Raw genomic sequence first — 18,566 nt, 5'->3', positions numbered from 1 at the left:
TGTCATTTGAGGCACATGGTGACTCCCGAGAATATTTAAAGGGGAACACAAAGTATTGACAGAATTACCTTTGCTTGAGCTAAAGGAGATGAAGTTCTTTCCCTTTGAACAAAATGAGTTCAAGATGAAAATATTCAGGCAGGAAGTAGGCTGAGAAGTCCACTTAGCTGCAAATCCAGACCATTTCTCATAGGGAAAAGAAAAGGAACTTTCTAAGAGCTGCATCAAGAACTCAAAGGGAGTGTCAAGAGGGACAGAGTGGAGTAGGAAAACAAATTGGGGGTGGGGGCTGGAGCAATAGCACAGTGGGTAGGGTGTTTGCCTTGCACCCAGCCAACCCGCGTTCGATTCCCAGCATCCCATATGGTCCCCTGAGCACTGCCAGGAGTCATTCCTGAGTGCAGAGCCAGGAGTAACCCATGTGCATCGCCAGGTGTGACCCAAAAAGCAAAAAAAAAAATTGGGGGGCATAAAAGCACCTGATGCAAGTACTAGAATAGAGCACTCTGACCACATTTGTCTAAGTGCATTTAAGGGTGAATCTCAGATCAGTGGTCACTATTTGCCTCACCTTTTGTTTTTTTTTTTCTGACAAAAAAACATTTATTCGCTTTACATAAAGAATTTGCAACACTTAATAGTGAGAAAATCATCCAACTTAACATGGGCAGAGAACAGATGATACTACATCATAGTTGCCTCACCTTTTGAAAGAGCAGGGTTTTATGCTGTCCTTGACACAATTATATTGAGAATCAGCGACAGATAACTTGTCTCTTTACCTCATGGATCACTGAAGCAAAGAACACTACATTTTCAAAGAACTATATCTGCAGCTTGCCTTCAAGGCTACAAAGCATGAAATTTTGGTCTTTAAATCTAGTGCCATGATTTGGACTAGTTTGGAGTGGCCAGAGGAGAGCATAAATCTATTTTTATTATCAGAGAAAGGAGAGTCTTTGGAACCAGCAAAAAGTTAATAAAAATATAGTCAAAGTTGAAGCATGATATGAAGGGAATGGATTGGTATCCAAAACCAAGAAAGCAACTGAGTTGACTGATATGAACTGGGTAGATCAAGAACCAGAACTCAAGCTGCCACCAAGATGTGATCCCGGGGGCCGCACGTGTGTGCGGCCTCTCCGCAGCTGCACAAGCGTGACTCCAGACGCCAGCTAAATTTTTTGGCATGGGCAGCTCCTCGCAGAATGTCTCCAGACTGAGAACTAAGCCGAGGCCTGATGCCCACCCAGGAGAGGATAGGTATATCTCTCTCTCACCTCTTCCTTGCCGGGGGTGAAGGGCGTGGTGACCGCCATATTATGACGACCACAGATGGGGTTTACAAGCTTGCAATGATCCAATATCTGGAAGAAATCTTCCTGGACTTAGTTGCTAAAGTACAGAAATCCAAAACCTCATATCTCTTCATAGCAGGTCTGACTAGTGGGGTACCCCTAACAATAATAGTGAGGTTTGTGTTGAAATATTGAATGTAACCAAAGTAAATAGAAAGTAAAGTGAAATTTATCAGTACATGGCGGGGGGGGGGGGCAGGATGGGAGGTTACTGTGTTTTTTTATGTTTAGCTTTTATTTTGGTGGTGGAATATGGGCACTGTTGAAGGGATGGTTTTTTCAGCATTGTATAACTGAGACTTAAGCTTGAAAGCATTGTAATTTTCCACATGGTGATTCAATAAAATAAAATTCTTAAAAAAAAAAAAAAAGAACCAGAACTCAAGAAGTCAAGAGACAAAGGAATCAGTGTTAGTAAGCAGAGTTTTAAAAACAGGGAAAAGAAAAGTTATGAAAGGAAATGTGCATTGTGTGTGTGTTTATGCCTATTGACTTCTGAAGTTATATAAAGTCTTTGTGATGACTCATATCCCTCTCTGTAAGCAAGTTGCCACTGTTCTAAAGAAGTTAGATCGGGGCTGGAGTGATAGCACAGCGGGTAGGGCATTTGCCTTGCAAGCGGCCGACCTGGGTTCGATTCCCAGCATCCCATATGGTCCCCTGGGCACCGCCAGAAGTGATTCCTGAGTACAGAGCCAGGAGTAAAGTAAGCCCTGAGCATCGCCCGGTATGACCCAAAAAGAAAAAAAAAAAAAGAAGTTAAATCAATTATTAACATTTCTGACCTTAGCTTTGTAATCACTCCCTAAATTTCTAACTCTATGCTCACAGTCATTAAACTTAACTTCAATCTTTCTTTTCATCTTTGCACAGGATCCTTTTCTTACACATGATCCTTAACCTCATAAAAACCTTAAATTACTCAATCCTATCTACTCTTTTCTCTGAAACTAGTATTGATCCAGTATCACCACCAATATACATATATATGTATATATATATATATATATATTTTTTTTTTTTTGCCATTCACTCAAGTTCGCATCTCAACCCTCAACTCAAATTCTCAACTCAATTTGATTTTCTTTTTCTCTGGGATATAATTCCTAATTTTGGAGCACTTACAAAGGGGTTAGTAAAACCTAGACCAGATTTATTCCAATGACCTTCAAAGATTCTAATTTCAACTACTTCCTTGAGTACCCTGTAATGTTTTTGCTTATACCTATGTCTTATCCTTAGAGCAGAAGCACCACTCTCCTTAAGCCTTATCAGTCCTCCGGCACACCTCAGTCCACCAAAAATAGATCCTATCCTTTTACCAACTTTAAAATTATTTTGAAGACATGATTGCCTATTAGATAAGAACCTAGTATCTTTATCATGGCATGCCAGCCCCTCCATTGCCTTCCTATTTAACTTCTATCCCTCACTTTGAACCTGGTCTAAGATGCCTTTACAGTGTCCATATTGGATTACTTACTTCACATGCTTGAAAGCATCTTGCATTTTTATGCCTCTGTTTTTACTCATACTTTTGTTTCTCCTAGAAAGAGCTACACTGTTTCAGCATGCTATGAAGCATGCTGCTTACTCAACAGTATTTCTCAGACACTTTATGTGTATTAAATTCATCCATAATGCTTTTGTTGCCTTGTACTATTGTACTATATTTATGAATATATAATATTCATAAATATAAATTTATGAATTACCATGTTTGTGCGATAGCACAGCCTGTAGGGCATTTGCCTTGCACGTGGCTGACTCGGGTTCGATTCCTCCATCCCTCTCGAAGAGCCCAGAAAGCTACTAAGAGTATCTCACCCACACGGCAGAGCCTGGCAAGCTACCCGTGGCAAATTCGATATGCAAAACACAGTAACAACAAGTCTCACAATGGAGACATTACTGGTGCCCGCTCAAGCAAATCGATGAGCAACGGGATGACAGTGACAGTGACCATGTTAGTTTATTAAAGACCAAGGCAACTTGTTCCTTTCCTATTTGTTTAAATTCAAAGGTAGCTTTGCTATTTTCTTTAGTATCTTTCTACAACTAAAAGATTAATCAGCAAATACATAGTGTAGTATTTAAATAAATGAAAGGGAATACTTCAGTAAGTAGCGTTTAAAGGGACTAAAGTAAAACGGTTCAAATTAATAGTTTACAAAGTAATAAAATAACTTTAAATGAAATAAAGCTATACAATAAGAGCTAAAGGCAATTTTCAAAGATGGAAAGATTTTTAAATGTTTTTAAAATCCTAAGAAAACATTCTTGCTGTTAAAGTTTACACATTAAGATCTGATCACTATTTTAAACATGCCCAGCAAAAGTTAAACAGTGTAACTTATTGAATAATCTCATTCATTTGAACCCACTATTTACACAATGGCATAATCTTTATTGTATTCACAAAGTATTTATTTTATCGATCTCATGAGTAGAACAGTTACTAATCTCGCAAAGTTAGCAAAATAGCAATTAAGTAAATCACTTTTCCACCCGTCATTTATTATACTGTATTGTTAAAAAATAATTTCTATCCCCCATTTTTCTTATAGGAGTAATGTAATAACTATATCTTCTCATAAACTATATGTGAAAATTATATGAGCTAAAAGATATGAACAAGCATTAGCACAAATCCTCAGAAATACTTAGAAAATATTTTTTTATTATTATTATTACAGCCAACTTATAGGTTCTCATGTGGTCTTGGTAAATTGTTTTTTCTATATTCTTACAACCATACAATTTTATTAAAACTATGTCTAAACCCCTCCCCCAGTTATTATTATTTTTTTTGCTTTTTGGGTCACACCTGGCAATGCTCAGGTGTTACTCCTGGCTCTTCACTCAGGAATTACTCCTGGTGGTGCTCAGGGGACCATGTGGGATGCTGGGAATCGAACCCAGGTCAGCCGCATGCAAGGCAAACGCCCTACCTGCTGTACTATTGCTCCAGCGCCTCCCCCAGTTATTTACAATATAAACTATGTCCCTTACACCTGAATGAGATAAATATAACTAGACATTAAGATGCAGCAGACACCTATATATGGACTAAAACACTGAATAATCAGGTAAAAACTGCATCACATGACTAGAACAACAAATTGGCAACTATCTATGCTAATTAAAAACTGGGTGGCCAGGAGAGTTAGGACAGCAATCAGTACTTGCTCTATACACAGTATAGCAAGGTTTGATGCCCTACACCACATGTGGTACCCAATCCCCCTCAGGAGTGAGTCCTGTGCACAGAACCAGTTGTGAGCTCTTATAACCACCAGTGTGGCCCAAACCACACACATACACACACACAAACAAACACACACACACACACAGAATTTTTTCCCTCTGTTATTATCAGGGAGATACATATAATTGATGGGGCTAAAGGCTCTACTAAAATCAAAAGACTAATCATGTTTATTTCCCTGTGGAGACATTCAAAGTACAGAATGAATCTATGTTCTAAGAGTAGGACTACAGTTTATGACCAATAACTCGGGCTGTTCCTAGCACTAAAAGAACTCACAGTCTATATTTCATTGAGGATATAAAAGTGTGTAAAAGAATCTGCTTAGAGACCAGGTCCTAATTAATGAAGACAGAGTTTGTTGAAATTATAATTGTATGTGTCAAGGAAAATAAGAAAAAAAATACCGATACAATTAACTACATTTATTTTTACAACTTTAAGTATAAAACTTGGTCTTCTAAGTTTAATAATGGGAATATTTCTTGAAAACTACAATAGAAGATATTTGACCCAGTAGCAATTTCCCTTAGCATTAAGTACAATTTTACTGAGCCTAATTTAAATGCTACAGTATGATGCTTAGAGCAATCAGTTGAATTATCAAATAATTCACCTTCTAATTTTAATTTGATCCATTTTTCTACAAAATTAATTTTATTATGAAAACCCACATAACTGTTTCCAAAACAGTTTCTCTTGTTTAATATTCTATTCCAATGTAATTTCAGGATTATCTCTTGAAGAGGCTTTTATCCCGAAACTGTTTATCAAGCAAATTAAATTGGAAAGCTATTTTGCTTATAATATGGAAAATGCCAGCACTTTTAAATCAATTCACATAAAACTAAGTAAACACTGTTGCCAAGAAATTACCGAATTAATATAATGTGCAGTTTCAGGTCCTGAGCAATATTACAACTAGTAAGGTACTACTTGCCTTACATGCAGCCAACCTGGATTCTATCCCTGGCATCACATATGGTCTTCTGAGCCAAGCAGGAGTGATCCCTAAATACAGAGCCAGTACTAAGCCCTGAGCACCACTGGGTGTGGTTCAAAAACAAACAAAAAGGGGGCTGGAGAGATAGTATAATGAACAAGGTGTTTGCCTTACAATTGCTGACTAGGGTTCGATCCCTGGCATCCCATATGATCCCTTGAGCACTACCAAGAATAATTCCTGCATGCAGAGCTAGGAATAAGTCCTGGGCACAGCCAGATGTGCCACACACAAAATTTAAAAAATTAAGAAAATGTGAATTTTCTATTGACTAAGCAGCATAGATTTTAGGGTGGAGAATAGGTGGAAATTAAAAGAGAGTGAAATTAATCTACAATGTTTCTTATTTGTCTGATTGGCTTTTTAGTGAGCATTCACCTGAAGTCATTGACACCTCCCCAAAACATGTTTCCAGGGAATACTGCTAAAGACTGTGAAGTCTAGCTATCATAGATATCATGGAGTTTCATAGCAGTTCTGAGGTACACCATTACACCTCAGACCCTGTGTTTCAATTTTAAATTTTGAAATATATTCATAGAAGTATACCTCTCAACACAGCCTGAAAGAGCTGAAAATGATTTGGAGCAAGGAGAGTTAATAATCCTAGAGCAGGAGTCCCAGAGCTGCAGAAAGATGGCAATAATAGTCAAAGGAATATTAGAAGAAGAACTCAAGTAATAGCTATTTGAGAAATTGAGATAATTAATTACAATATCAAAAAGAGAGATACTGAGAAATTGGACAGCAGAAACATCTCAGCTTCTCTAGAGATGAACTCACAGATGCTAAATCAGTGAAAGGATGAGATAACTGAGGAGCAACCATCTTGGTGCTTGGTGGCTGGACAAACAGCAGCAGCATCACAAGCAAATTCCATGGAAATGCAGAATTGAGGCCTCGACCCTAATCTGTTCAATCTCCAGAGGGTGGAACCCAAAAATCTGTTGGCAAGAAATCACTGTCACTGTCATCCCATTGCTCATCGTTTTGCTCCAGCGGGCACCAGTAACATCTCTCATGGAGAGACTTATTGTTACTGTTTTTGGCATATCCAATACACCACGGGTAGCTTGCCAGGCTCTGCCGTGTGGGCGCCATACTCTCTGTAGCTTGCCGGGTTGGCCGAATGGAAGGCGAACGCCCAACTGCTGTGCTATCGCTTCAGCCCATAACAAATACTCCTAATGATTCTACAACAAACTGAATTTGAGAACCTCTGGTTTCATATTTCTATGAATACTTTAGCTTCTAAATTTACAATGGATAAATACTGATAAAAATAATGTATGTAGGGACTGGAGCGATAGCACAGCAGGTAGGGCATTTGCCTTGCACTCGACTGACCCAGGTTCAAATCCCAGCATCACATATGGTCCCCTGAGCACCGCCAGGAGTAATTCCTGAGTGCAGAGCCGGGAGTAACCCCTGTGCATGGCCGGGTGTGACCCCAAAAAAAAGTAAAAAAAAATTATGTATGGGACTGGAGCGATAGCACAGCTGGTAGGTCATTTGCCTTGCATGCGGCTGACCCCGGTTCGAGCCCCAGCATCCCATGTAGTCCCCTGAGCACCACCAGGAGTAATTCCTGAGTGCAAAGCCAGGAGAAACCCCTGTACATCACCAGGTGTGACCCAAAAAGAAAAATAAATAAATAAATAAATAAATATTGTACGCACATAGTTCTTTTTATGTTGTACACAAGATATCTACTCATTTTCTGCGTACCCAATATTCACATTTTTTTCTCTCAATTCACAGGAGCAAACCTTCACACCTGATTTAAATGAATACAAGAACATGAAAATTGAATTCGGTCTTTTTCTTTCCTCTAATTTTGAGCCCACACATGGCAGTGACTGCATGCTACTCCAGGATAACTCCTAAAAGTGCTGAGGGTACTTTATGTGGATGCCGGGGGTGGGGTAAATGATGCCTCCTGCATGCAAAGCAAGCACTTATTCCACTGAGCTATTTCTCCAGCTCTGAATTTTATATTGGTAATCAAAACATATGAACAATTTGTAATATGCTATACTTTGCTTCTTAGAAAGCACTTCTTATTAAAAAATATGAATAATATCAAATACCAAACATGAAAAATATCAAGTATTTGGGTCAAAAATGTGATTTGTCATATGAGCTCATTAATGGTCATGATCCAGAAACTCACAAATAAACCTTGGAAGAGAGCAACAAATGCAGAGATGCCTCCAGACCCCAAAGTCACCATCCGGTTAAAAAATTAACTCCAGCTGTATCACCCTATTTAAAATTTTAGAATTCCTGAAGCAATATCTCATACTTTACACCAATGATGTGGCAAGAGTAGCATACCACATTTGATGGGATTTAAAGTAGAGGGTAGTCAATATTGATTAAAAATACATATATATACACATATGTATGAAAATATATACATATATAGATCAGCAGACAAAGCTCCACCTGTAACAACATGTTAGTAATCTCTTATACACGGGTCTAACGACTCCAGAGTGAAATACAACAATCTTCACATACTTTCCTCTAAGAAAACTTCTTTGTATCATTTTTAGCAGATTATTCATAAGAAATGCAAAATAAATTATTTAGGTCCTGCTTTGGGGGAAGGCTCTGGTGGGGGTGGAAAATTTTGAAATATGGTGATGGGAAGGTGTAATGGTGGGATTGGGATTGGAGTATTGAATATAATAAATTACTGTGATCAACTTCTTTTTTTTTTTTGCGGGTCACAACCAGCGATGCACAGGGGTTATTCCTGGCTCTGCACTCAGGAATCATCCCTGGCAGTGGTCAGGGGACCATATGGGATGCTGGGAATCGAACCCGGGTCGGCCGCGTGCAAGGCAAACGCCCTACCCGCTATGCTATCACTCCAGCCCCTCAACTTCTTTTTTTAAATGTGGCTAGTAGGGCCAGAGTAATAGTACAGCAGTTAGGGTAATTTGCTTTGCATGCAGCCCACCTGAGTTCAATCCCGGGCATCCCCTATAGTCCCACAAGCACTGCCAGGAGTGATTCCTGAGTGCAGTCAGGAATAAACCCTGAGCACCACTGGGTGTAGCCATAAAAAGAGGGGGGATGGGGCATGTGGCTTATTGGTAAAGTTCCCACATTGCATATGTGAAGCCCTATGTTGGATCACTAGTGCCACAAAATTCATGTGTGTGTGTGTGTGTGTGTGTGTGTGTGTGTGTGTGTGTGTGATTGAGTAAAGAGAGGACTCTGACATATGTAAGTATTTTAAAACACTGCTTTATCAAGTCCAACAAATGAACCATATTCTATTTAAAGCAAAAATAATTTAGAGTAAATGGGAATACAATAATAGTTATAACTAAGAATAGGTTTCAGTTTTCTATCCTCTAAGACCTAGGTAACTGCTAACAAGTAAAGGGACACATTCCATTTTGGAATCGCCTGCAGCCCAACTCAGGTTGTGTAGCTCCTCCATAAGCCTCTCTCCTCTGTTTTGAGAAATCTACAATTTTTTTCCCTTTGGGTTTTTTTTTAAGTGTACTTTCTTTTCTCTCCCTTTTAATAAAATGTCTTTACTAAAATTATTAATAAATAAAAAAGAAAATCTTATACACTCATGCTTTAATTGTACTTATTTCATTGTAAATAGGCAATTGCGTGCATTGAAAGGTCCATTTTTAGAGAGTCTTTTAGAATTAAGATAATACTGTCATTGCAATGGCAAGTTGTAGAAGTAAATAATCTCATTTCACGTGAGTGCACTTATGAGCTCTCCTTGGGTAGTTCTCCTTGTTTAAGTAGTTTATTTGGATACATATGTCACCGAAATGTGCAGTATTTTATGGCTATTGGACTTCAACTAATTTCATTTTATCATTCTAAACGAAATAACTACTTGTATCCACAAAGACACTAAACTCTCTGACATTTTCCAATTTCATAAAATGATCATGAAATGTTGAAGAAATACTAAAAATGCTTTATTTCTCTTATTTTCCCTTTTATAACTTTTATATCCTGACACAAAGAACATTAAAATTTCCTTTAATCTTTACAAACCTAATGATAAAGTTCTCAATGTAACTGTGAATAAAGTTACAAAACTTTATTATTTTTAATGCTGCATTTAATGTAATATTTTCTTATATAATGCACAAATATATATTAATAACATGTCCTTTGGAAGTTTTTCTGCTGTACGCAAAGAGAAAAACAATAAGGATTAATTTAGTCTCCACATGCAATTCTGTCATGGTAGATATTTTACTTAGTAATAGATTAGTTTACTCATAAGTAGTTTTTATTTGAACCATATTTTAAGAAATGGTTTAAAAGTTTTATTTGTTTTTCTTCCTATTCTGCATTAAATTAATGAAAAGAATAAGGAAATTATCAATCTATCTTCATTTTTTATCTACAAAATATCCATGTAAAACAAATATATACTTTTTGAAAATTATTTGAAAGAGAAAAATAATTTTCCTGAAACCTTCTCTGAACTGTTTTTCCCCTTTGTTACAGGTATTTTGTTTTTCAGCTAGATTAATCTTTTGAAAACAAAAAAATGGATTTCTTAAACTCATCTGACCAAAACTTAACCTCAGAAGAATTGTTAAATGGCATGCCATCCAAAATTTTGGTGTCTCTCACTCTCTCCGGACTGGCCTTGATGACTACAACTATCAACTCTCTCGTGATCGCTGCAATTATCGTGACCCGAAAGTTACATCACCCAGCCAACTATTTAATTTGCTCCCTTGCAGTTACAGATTTCCTTGTCGCTGTCCTGGTGATGCCTTTCAGTATTGTTTATATTGTGAGAGAGAGCTGGATTATGGGGCAAGTGGTCTGTGACATTTGGCTAAGCGTTGATATTACATGCTGCACGTGCTCCATCTTGCATCTCTCTGCTATAGCTTTGGATCGATACCGGGCCATCACAGATGCTGTTGAGTATGCCAGGAAAAGAACTCCCAAGCATGCTGGCATTATGATTACGATTGTCTGGATTATATCTATTTTTATCTCTATGCCTCCTCTATTCTGGAGGCATCAAAGAATTAATCGAGATGATGAATGCATCATTAAGCATGACCACATTGTTTCCACAATTTACTCAACATTTGGGGCTTTTTACATACCATTAACGTTGATTTTGATCCTCTACTACAAAATATATAAAGCAGCAAAGACATTATACCACAAGAGGCAGGCAAGTAGGATCGTCAAGGAGGAGCTGAATGGCCAAATCCTTTCAGAAAGTGGTGAGAAGAGTACTAGACTGGTCTCCACACCCTACTTGCTAGAAAAGTCTTTATCTGATCCATCAACAGACTTTGATAAAATTCAAAGCACAATAAGAAATCCCAGGTCTGAATTAAAGTATGAGAAATCTTGGAGAAGACAAAAGATCTCAGGCACAAGAGAGCGCAAAGCAGCTACTACCCTAGGACTAATCTTGGGCGCATTTGTAATATGTTGGCTTCCCTTTTTTGTGAAAGAATTGGTTGTTAATATCTGTGAAAAGTGTAAAATTTCTGAAGAAATGTCAAATTTTTTGACATGGCTTGGTTATCTTAATTCCCTTATAAATCCACTGATCTATACAATCTTTAATGAAGACTTCAAGAAAGCATTTCAAAAACTTGTGCGATGTCGAGGTTAGATTAAAAGAAAGAGTATCATTATAAAGAAAGATTTTCGGAAGTGAAGAGAAAATAAATGCTAAATTAAAAAAATTGAAACCTTGACAAGGAAATAAAGCGCTAAAATGATAAGAAGATGATTTATATTCTATAGCAACATAAAGGCAATTTACTGACTTAAACAGTTTGACTTAATCATTCTAGAGTACACAAAATTAGAAAACCATGCTTAGAACAATATTTTGTCTATAAAAGATTTTGTCTATGCAATATTTTTGTTCTTAAAATGCTAACTAAAATATATATTGATATGTATATACATATATAAAATTATAATTGAGAGGATTTTATAGCTTGTCTCACAATTACAGATTTTTCAATGAACAACATACCTCCATAAGTAAATTGTATATATATGATCATTTTGTTCATTATACAATTCTTTTTTTTTATAGAAAAGATATCATTTACTCAAAGCACATATTTCTCTTAGATAATTACCCGTATTCCATTTCCATCTTACTCTGAGCAAAAGAAGGAAGGAGATAAAGGGAATTCTTATTTGGAACAATGGAAAAAATGCAAAAGTCAAAGAATATACTGTCTTTAGATAGTGAAGAGTAATCATACAGAAAGGTACTAAAAAATAATTCTGAATACTGAGCTTATGCATTTTTAACATATTTTTGTTTAATATCAGTTTCTAGAACAATTTTTTCTTAATCATCTATTAGCAACATTTGAAATCTGTGTTAGGCAGAGGTTTTCTAATTATATTATGTATATTTCAGATTCAATTTGAGGGTACTAATTACCCTAGATTACTCACTCTAGTAATCATACTTCTAATGACTTTTTAAAATATAAAATAAAAAAATATAATATGTATTTATTTCTGTTCATTTTAGTAAGTTTATTTTTTAACCAAAATGTTATAATGTTCAGTTCAATAGCTTTATATCTTGAATTGAAGCAGCATTTACTTTTTAATAAAGAGAGTGGGATAGGTTCTTTGGAACTTTGCATTGACCTCCTAGGCAAAGGCTCACTGAAGATAGATAGATAGATAGATAGATAGATAGATAGATAGATAGATAGATAGATAGATAGATAGATAGATAGATAGATCTTTCAGTCACTCCAGTAACCTGTGGAGCCAAAGCAATTCCATAATTTCTAACCATACTTATATAAGCTATGAAAACAACAGAATCTTGCTGCTAAGGTTTTATTTCATTTGAATTGGTAAAGTTATAGAACACATTTCAGAAGGTCTATCCTCATCCAAGATCATTTGAAAAATGATACATTTATTTTTCTGTTAAATATATACCTTTAGGTATATTCTTAACACAAGTTTGCATCCCTAAATGATGAGATACACTCTAAGAAATGTATTGTTACATGATTTCATCATTGCGCTAATGTCATACAATGCACTTGCATAACCCTAGGTGGTGAAACATTACATATAGGAACCAATAATATTAAATTTACCAATATGTGGCACATGACTGTATTCTTTCCTGGTGAGGTGCTTAAGATTATATTTCGTTAATGTTTTGTATGACAGAGTACTCACAATATGGCAGATATTTATAAAATTCTTATTTTATATGAGGTATTAAGATGTACTAGGTAAAAAATGAGGAAATTTAAAGTCTATTCCATTAATATGTTTACAATCTAAAAAAATAAAACCGAAAATGAGCACTATAGCGGAAAATGGAAACAGAGATGTGGAATGTAGACTATTTGCAAAGTTTTGGTGATTTTCATAAGAAAAAAATCACATGGAGAAAGATAAAGAATGTATTGAAAATAGATACTAAATGAATGGCATTTAGACAAGAGAAAAGTAGAGCATTTTCCAGGTGGTGACAGCATCAAAATTTCAGACTTTAGGTCCAGGGATGTATTCAGTAGTAGAGCATTACCTTTCATGTATGAGGCCCTGGGTTCAATAACTAGCATTGCAAAAAAAAAAAAAAAAACAGAAGCTAAAACCTTTCCAGCTTCACCCTTAAAAATTTAGTGGATGCTGGAGCTAGAGCGATAGCACAGCAGGTAGGGCGTTTGCCTTGCACACAGCCAACCCGGGTTCGATTCCCAACATTCCATATGGTCCCTTGAGCACCGCCAGGGGTAATTCCTGAGTGCAGAGCCAGGAATAACCCCTGTGCATTGCCAGGCGTGACCCAAAAAGCAAAAAAAAAAAAAAAAATTTTGGTGAATGCATTCATAAAATAACAATGAGTTTGACAGCTATTCAGAGCAATAAGAGAAGAGATGAAGAGAAATAACCTATTTAAGTAATGATTGCTGTTAAAAAATAAATCAGCAAACCAGTCTACGGGTCACTGAAGCTCTGAAATTGATTCTGACGTTGGGAATGTAATGGAAGAAATAGATGAAAGATACCGTGGATATAGAATCTAAGGTAGAAACAAAGATGTTAATAAAGAGGCAAAAAAGGGAGAGATGACTCACTTAGATAACTTGTCCTCAAATGACACAAGGAACTCAAGAAAAGGACTTACTGGTGAATGGGTGGCTTCTGTTTTGGGTACTTTAAGGACACAAAGACAAGTTGGAATCATAGGCACTACTAACAACAATCAAGCCTACGTAGAACTAACAAAGGTTCATGTAAAACTCCAATTACCTCATTGCTTCCTCTAGTTTATTCTTCCATGGCCCTTTGACTAAGTTGGTATTCAAAAAACTGTTCTTTTTCTATCTTTCGCTGCTTATTTTTTCTTTCTCCTTTTTAACAAAATGTGATTCTGTCGGTAATCATTCTTCAATAAACTTAAAATAATTTGTTCATTTACTCACACCCACCTCAAAAATGTATGTGTTTATATTGGCAAACTCTAAGAGATTCAGCCTATCAACCTGATAGAGCAAATTCAAGCAGAGTAATTCATCCAAATACATATTCTACCCTCTATTCTGAAGCACAGCTATAGAAAAATAGTACTCCAAGTCACAAGGAAGCTAACATTTCTTTAGAACTTGTTGCAAAGTCGTTTTTTTAGTACATAAAGCATTTTTAATCCAAAGGGGCTAAGCATATTATAGTAATCATCACTTCATCTCTGTTTCCACATACTAAAAGTACAAATCATACCATCACTCATGAACTAAATGAATGATTTTCTTTAATATGTTTGATTGTGTGTGATCTAAGGACTAATGATCTACAATTTGTACTTTTTTTGAAATTTATGAAGAACAGGTTACATGTCACAGTGATATACTACTTCCCTGAACGTGTAGGAATACCATAATGAAATAAATGTCTTTCTTTTTGTTATTGTTTTTGCTTTTGAGCCATACCTAACTAAGCTCAGTACTTACCCCTGGCTCTGCACTCAGGAATCACTACTGGAGTACTTAGGGATGCGAGGATGGAACGTGGCTTGACCACGTGCATGGCAAATGCCCTATCTCCTGTATTGTCTCTCCAGCCTCAGGAAGAAATTTTCAGTGAACATTTTCCAAGTACTAAAAACTGAGAATTTTTGCAGAAATATAATTTGATACCAATAACAAATATAGCAATACATATATTTAATTGGTAAAGTTGAGTGAAAATATATAAATATCATATGAAATGGTTCAACGTTAGGTAAAGTTATGTTCCTGCTACAATTTTTTTGAATTTTATTAATTGAGTCACAGAGAGATACACAATTACAAGGTTGTTCATGACTAGGTTTTAGTCATATAACGTTTCAACACCCATCACTTCACCAATGTACATTTCCCAGCACCCGTGTCCCCAGTTTCTCTCCCCTCCTTCCCTCTCTTGCCTGCCTCTGTGGCTGGCACTTTTCTTTTCTTCTTCTTCTTCTTCTTGTTCTTGTTCTTCTTCTTCTTCTTCTTGTTCTTCTTCTTCTTCTTCTTGTTCTTCTTCTTCTTCTTCTTCTTCTTCTTCTTCTTCTTCTTCTTCTTCTTCTTCTTCTTCTTCTTCTTCTTCTTCTTCTTCTTCTCTGTCTCTGTCTTTGTCTTTGTCTCTCTGTCTCTCTGTCTCTCTCTCCCTTCTTTCTCTCTCTCCTTTCTCCTTTCTCTTTTGGGCAATATTATGTGTAATACGAATACTGAAAGATTATCTTGTACATCCCTTTACCTATTTTCACTACTCAGTTCTTGTCCACAGTGATCATTTCTAATGATTATTGTCATACTGGTTCCTTCTCTATCCTAACTGCCTTTCCTTCCACTACACACACACACACACACACACACACACACACACACACACACACACACTTGTGGCAAGCTTCCAACCATTGGCCCATCCTTCTGGCCTCTGTTTTTCCTAGCCTTGGATATTAGTCCATGTACATCCATTTATAACTGCTACAATTTTAAATGTATCTACACCAGAAAGTTCTATCTTTACTCAAACTATAAATATTTTTGAATAGGGAATATATGAAAGGTAGGATAAAACATTAAATACACATAAAAAGTCAAGCAACTTGGGGTCAGAATGATAGTGTGAGTTAGGCACTTGCTTTGTACATAGCTGACTCAGGTTCAATTCCCAGGACCTTATAGCGAGTGTCCCCCGAGGTCACAATGAGGGATCCCTGAGCATAGAACCAGGACGTAAGCCTTAAACCCAGCTGGGTGTGGCCCAAAAATCTTTAAAAAATCAAGCTACCAAATAATAAATTTAATCCAATACGTTTATATTCAGTATAGCAATGTACAAATCATGTTTGAGAATTTACTTTTATTAATAAATTATGGTTTTTGTTATATAGTTTGGGTAAGAATCTGGATTGCCTATTTGCCTCCTTCCTACTTTTTTTTTTGTCTTGTTTCAAAACACCCTCGGGTGATAACATTAGCAGGTTATCCAGGTATTGGGTGACCATCTCTGCATTGGACCCGCTTTTATTTTGGATCCTCAAAATCAATTTACTTCCTGTTCTGATAAATTTAATTTTCTCTACCCTACCTTTTGCTCTAAAGTAAGAACAAAAACATCCTTGCAAATGAAGAAAAGCTTCTTTGAGTCTTATTTTCAAATTCTTCTTTGTATCAATTACATAAATTCTCAATTTTCAATTCCCTTAGTAGAGCATAATCTCCATAGTTTCAAGCTAATCTTAAACTTCTCTCATCTGCATCCAAGAATTTTGTGTCAAAAAGAAATAGAAAATCAGTGAGATGCCCAGCCCCTGGAAAAGTATTCAGTTGTTTTACCAAGTCTCATGAAAAAGCAAGTGCTACAGTCAGAAGAAATTCCTGAGTGCAGAGCATCGAAGTGTGTAATCAAAAAAAAAAAAAAAGGCTTTTTGGGCCATACCCAGCGATGCACAGGGGTTAGTTTTGGCTCTGCACTCAGGAATCACCCCTGTCGGTGCTCAGGGGACCATATGGGATGCTGGAAATCGAACCCGGGTTGGCCAAGTGCAAGGCAAACGCTGTGCTGCTGTGCTATTGCTCCAGCCCCCCAAAAAAAGCTTTTTAAAAAAGAAACGGAAAGAAAATGCAAGTGCTATATATTTCTTGCTGTTTTTCTTTCCCTGCTTCAAGGATTTGTTTCATATAACTTTATATAGGACTTCTTTTTAACTTGTAATTAGAGAGTTGGGTTTAATGCATTATAGTTGAGAGGAAATTTAATGTATTTTCTTTTAGAAAGACATTCATAATATAAATGTCTTCAATGTAAACTCATTTAATTCAAAATATACTCTCACTAATTCCTTATAGAAAATATTTTTAGTAGTTCACTAATAACTAAAATGAGTCTATTCAGAAGGTCACTTTTCTGAAAACTGTTCTAAAGAAAAATTAGTATTTTGTCGTCAACTAAATGTTCATATGACATTGTGATCACGTTTATGATCTTGAAAATCAGTCTGATTTCTCAAAGTATTTAAAATAAGGAACTTGAGGGAAACTTTTTATATTATTGACGTATAAAATTTTCTCTATACAAACATAATGGAACTTGACATTAATCTAGGAAGGATAAAATTTTTCAAAGCATTTATGCTCCATGATTAGCCTAGGAGTCATTAGAATTCTAAGAGGAAAATGTTGCACAATATTCTCTATTTTAATAGCAGCAACAATACTGTCAAAGCAATCTTTCACTAAACTTTGTGTCAGTCACAGTTCCAATCCCTACTTCTGCAAGAGCAATAAAGTGACCTTAATACTTTAGGTAAATGGGGCTGGAGCAATAGCACAGCGGGTAGGGCGTTTGCCTTGCACACGGCCGACCCGGATTCCATTCCCAGCATCCCACATGGTCCCCTGAGCACCACCAGGGGTAATTCCTGAGTGCAGAGCCAGGAATAATCACTATGCATCTCTGAGTGTGACCAAAAAAGAAAAAAAAAAAAACTTTAGGTAGAGGTAGACAGAGAAAACCTGGCTGTGTTTTACTGACCATATTCTTTATATCCAAATTATTGTTTTAATAATTCTAAACAATGAGTAATATTTATTCCCCAAAATCCTTATGTTATATTTTATATATTGAGTCATTATAATTATTATATGTGGTAATCATATAGCTGGGTCTCTTGCCTTGGAATTTTCCCCACTCTAAAAAAAAATTTACTTTCCTCTTCCCCTCTCTCCACCCAAATGCATATTGTTATTTTCTCTTTGGTTAGGATTCCAGTGGATCTGTGACCCTAATTGTGTATGTGTGTGTTTCATTTTGAAAATGTTATAAAGGATTAAAATGGACTTTTTTAATTATACTATTATACATGAAGATAAAGGAGCAAAAAGTTAATCCTCAACAAGAAATGGAGTGGTTTCAGGTTTGCTTGTTTTTTAAACCTGTGCAGGAGAATCATCAGAGATGCTTATTACAAAAACATAGTCCAAATCCTAAAGAGACTGCATAGCAGGTAGAGCATTTGCCTTGCACACAGCCCACCAGATTCAGTCTCCTGCACCTGATATGGTTCCCATGTCCAACAAGGAGTGATCCCCTGAACACAGGGCCAGATAAGCACTGCTGGGTGTGGACCCAAATAAACAACCCCCTCAAAAAGACTTTTTTCATGCACTGAGTTGGCCCAAAAAGGATTCCCAGAATCCCATACGGTCCCTCTGAGCCCAGAGAAGAGTGATCCCTGAGCACAGAGCCAAGAGTAAGCTCTTAGTGCAGGCAGGTATGAACCAAAATCAAACCAAAAAAATAAAATCAAAGATTTTAAGTTTGTCTAGGGTGGAGTTCCAAATCATCCTTCAAATTTCCCCAGTTTTTCTAACAAAGCTTAGAAAAATCTGGGGGTTTTTCTTTACCTTCACTGAAATCTCCT

At 36.4% G+C, this 18,566-nt stretch overlaps 1 protein-coding gene across 2 annotated transcripts in view; it reads left to right on the top strand.

Moving 5' to 3' along the window:
• HTR1F (5-hydroxytryptamine receptor 1F) overlaps positions 1 to 15,099 on the top strand; it is a 161,044-nt gene extending 145,945 nt beyond the window's left edge. For both annotated transcript variants that reach the window (XM_055127497.1, XM_055127498.1), the window contains one exon: positions 10,133 to 15,099. In XM_055127497.1, coding sequence (XP_054983472.1) covers positions 10,176 to 11,276 — 1,101 coding nt within the window. In that variant the 5' untranslated portion in view covers positions 10,133 to 10,175 and the 3' untranslated portion in view covers positions 11,277 to 15,099. The remainder of the gene's footprint in view (positions 1 to 10,132) is intronic.
• Positions 15,100 to 18,566: the final 3,467 nt, after the last annotated feature.

Source organism: Sorex araneus, chromosome 2 (genome assembly GCF_027595985.1).
Source record: "Sorex araneus isolate mSorAra2 chromosome 2, mSorAra2.pri, whole genome shotgun sequence".
NCBI classification, from domain to species: Eukaryota; Metazoa; Chordata; class Mammalia; order Eulipotyphla; family Soricidae; genus Sorex; species Sorex araneus.
This window is presented reverse-complemented; position numbering and strand designations above follow the sequence as displayed.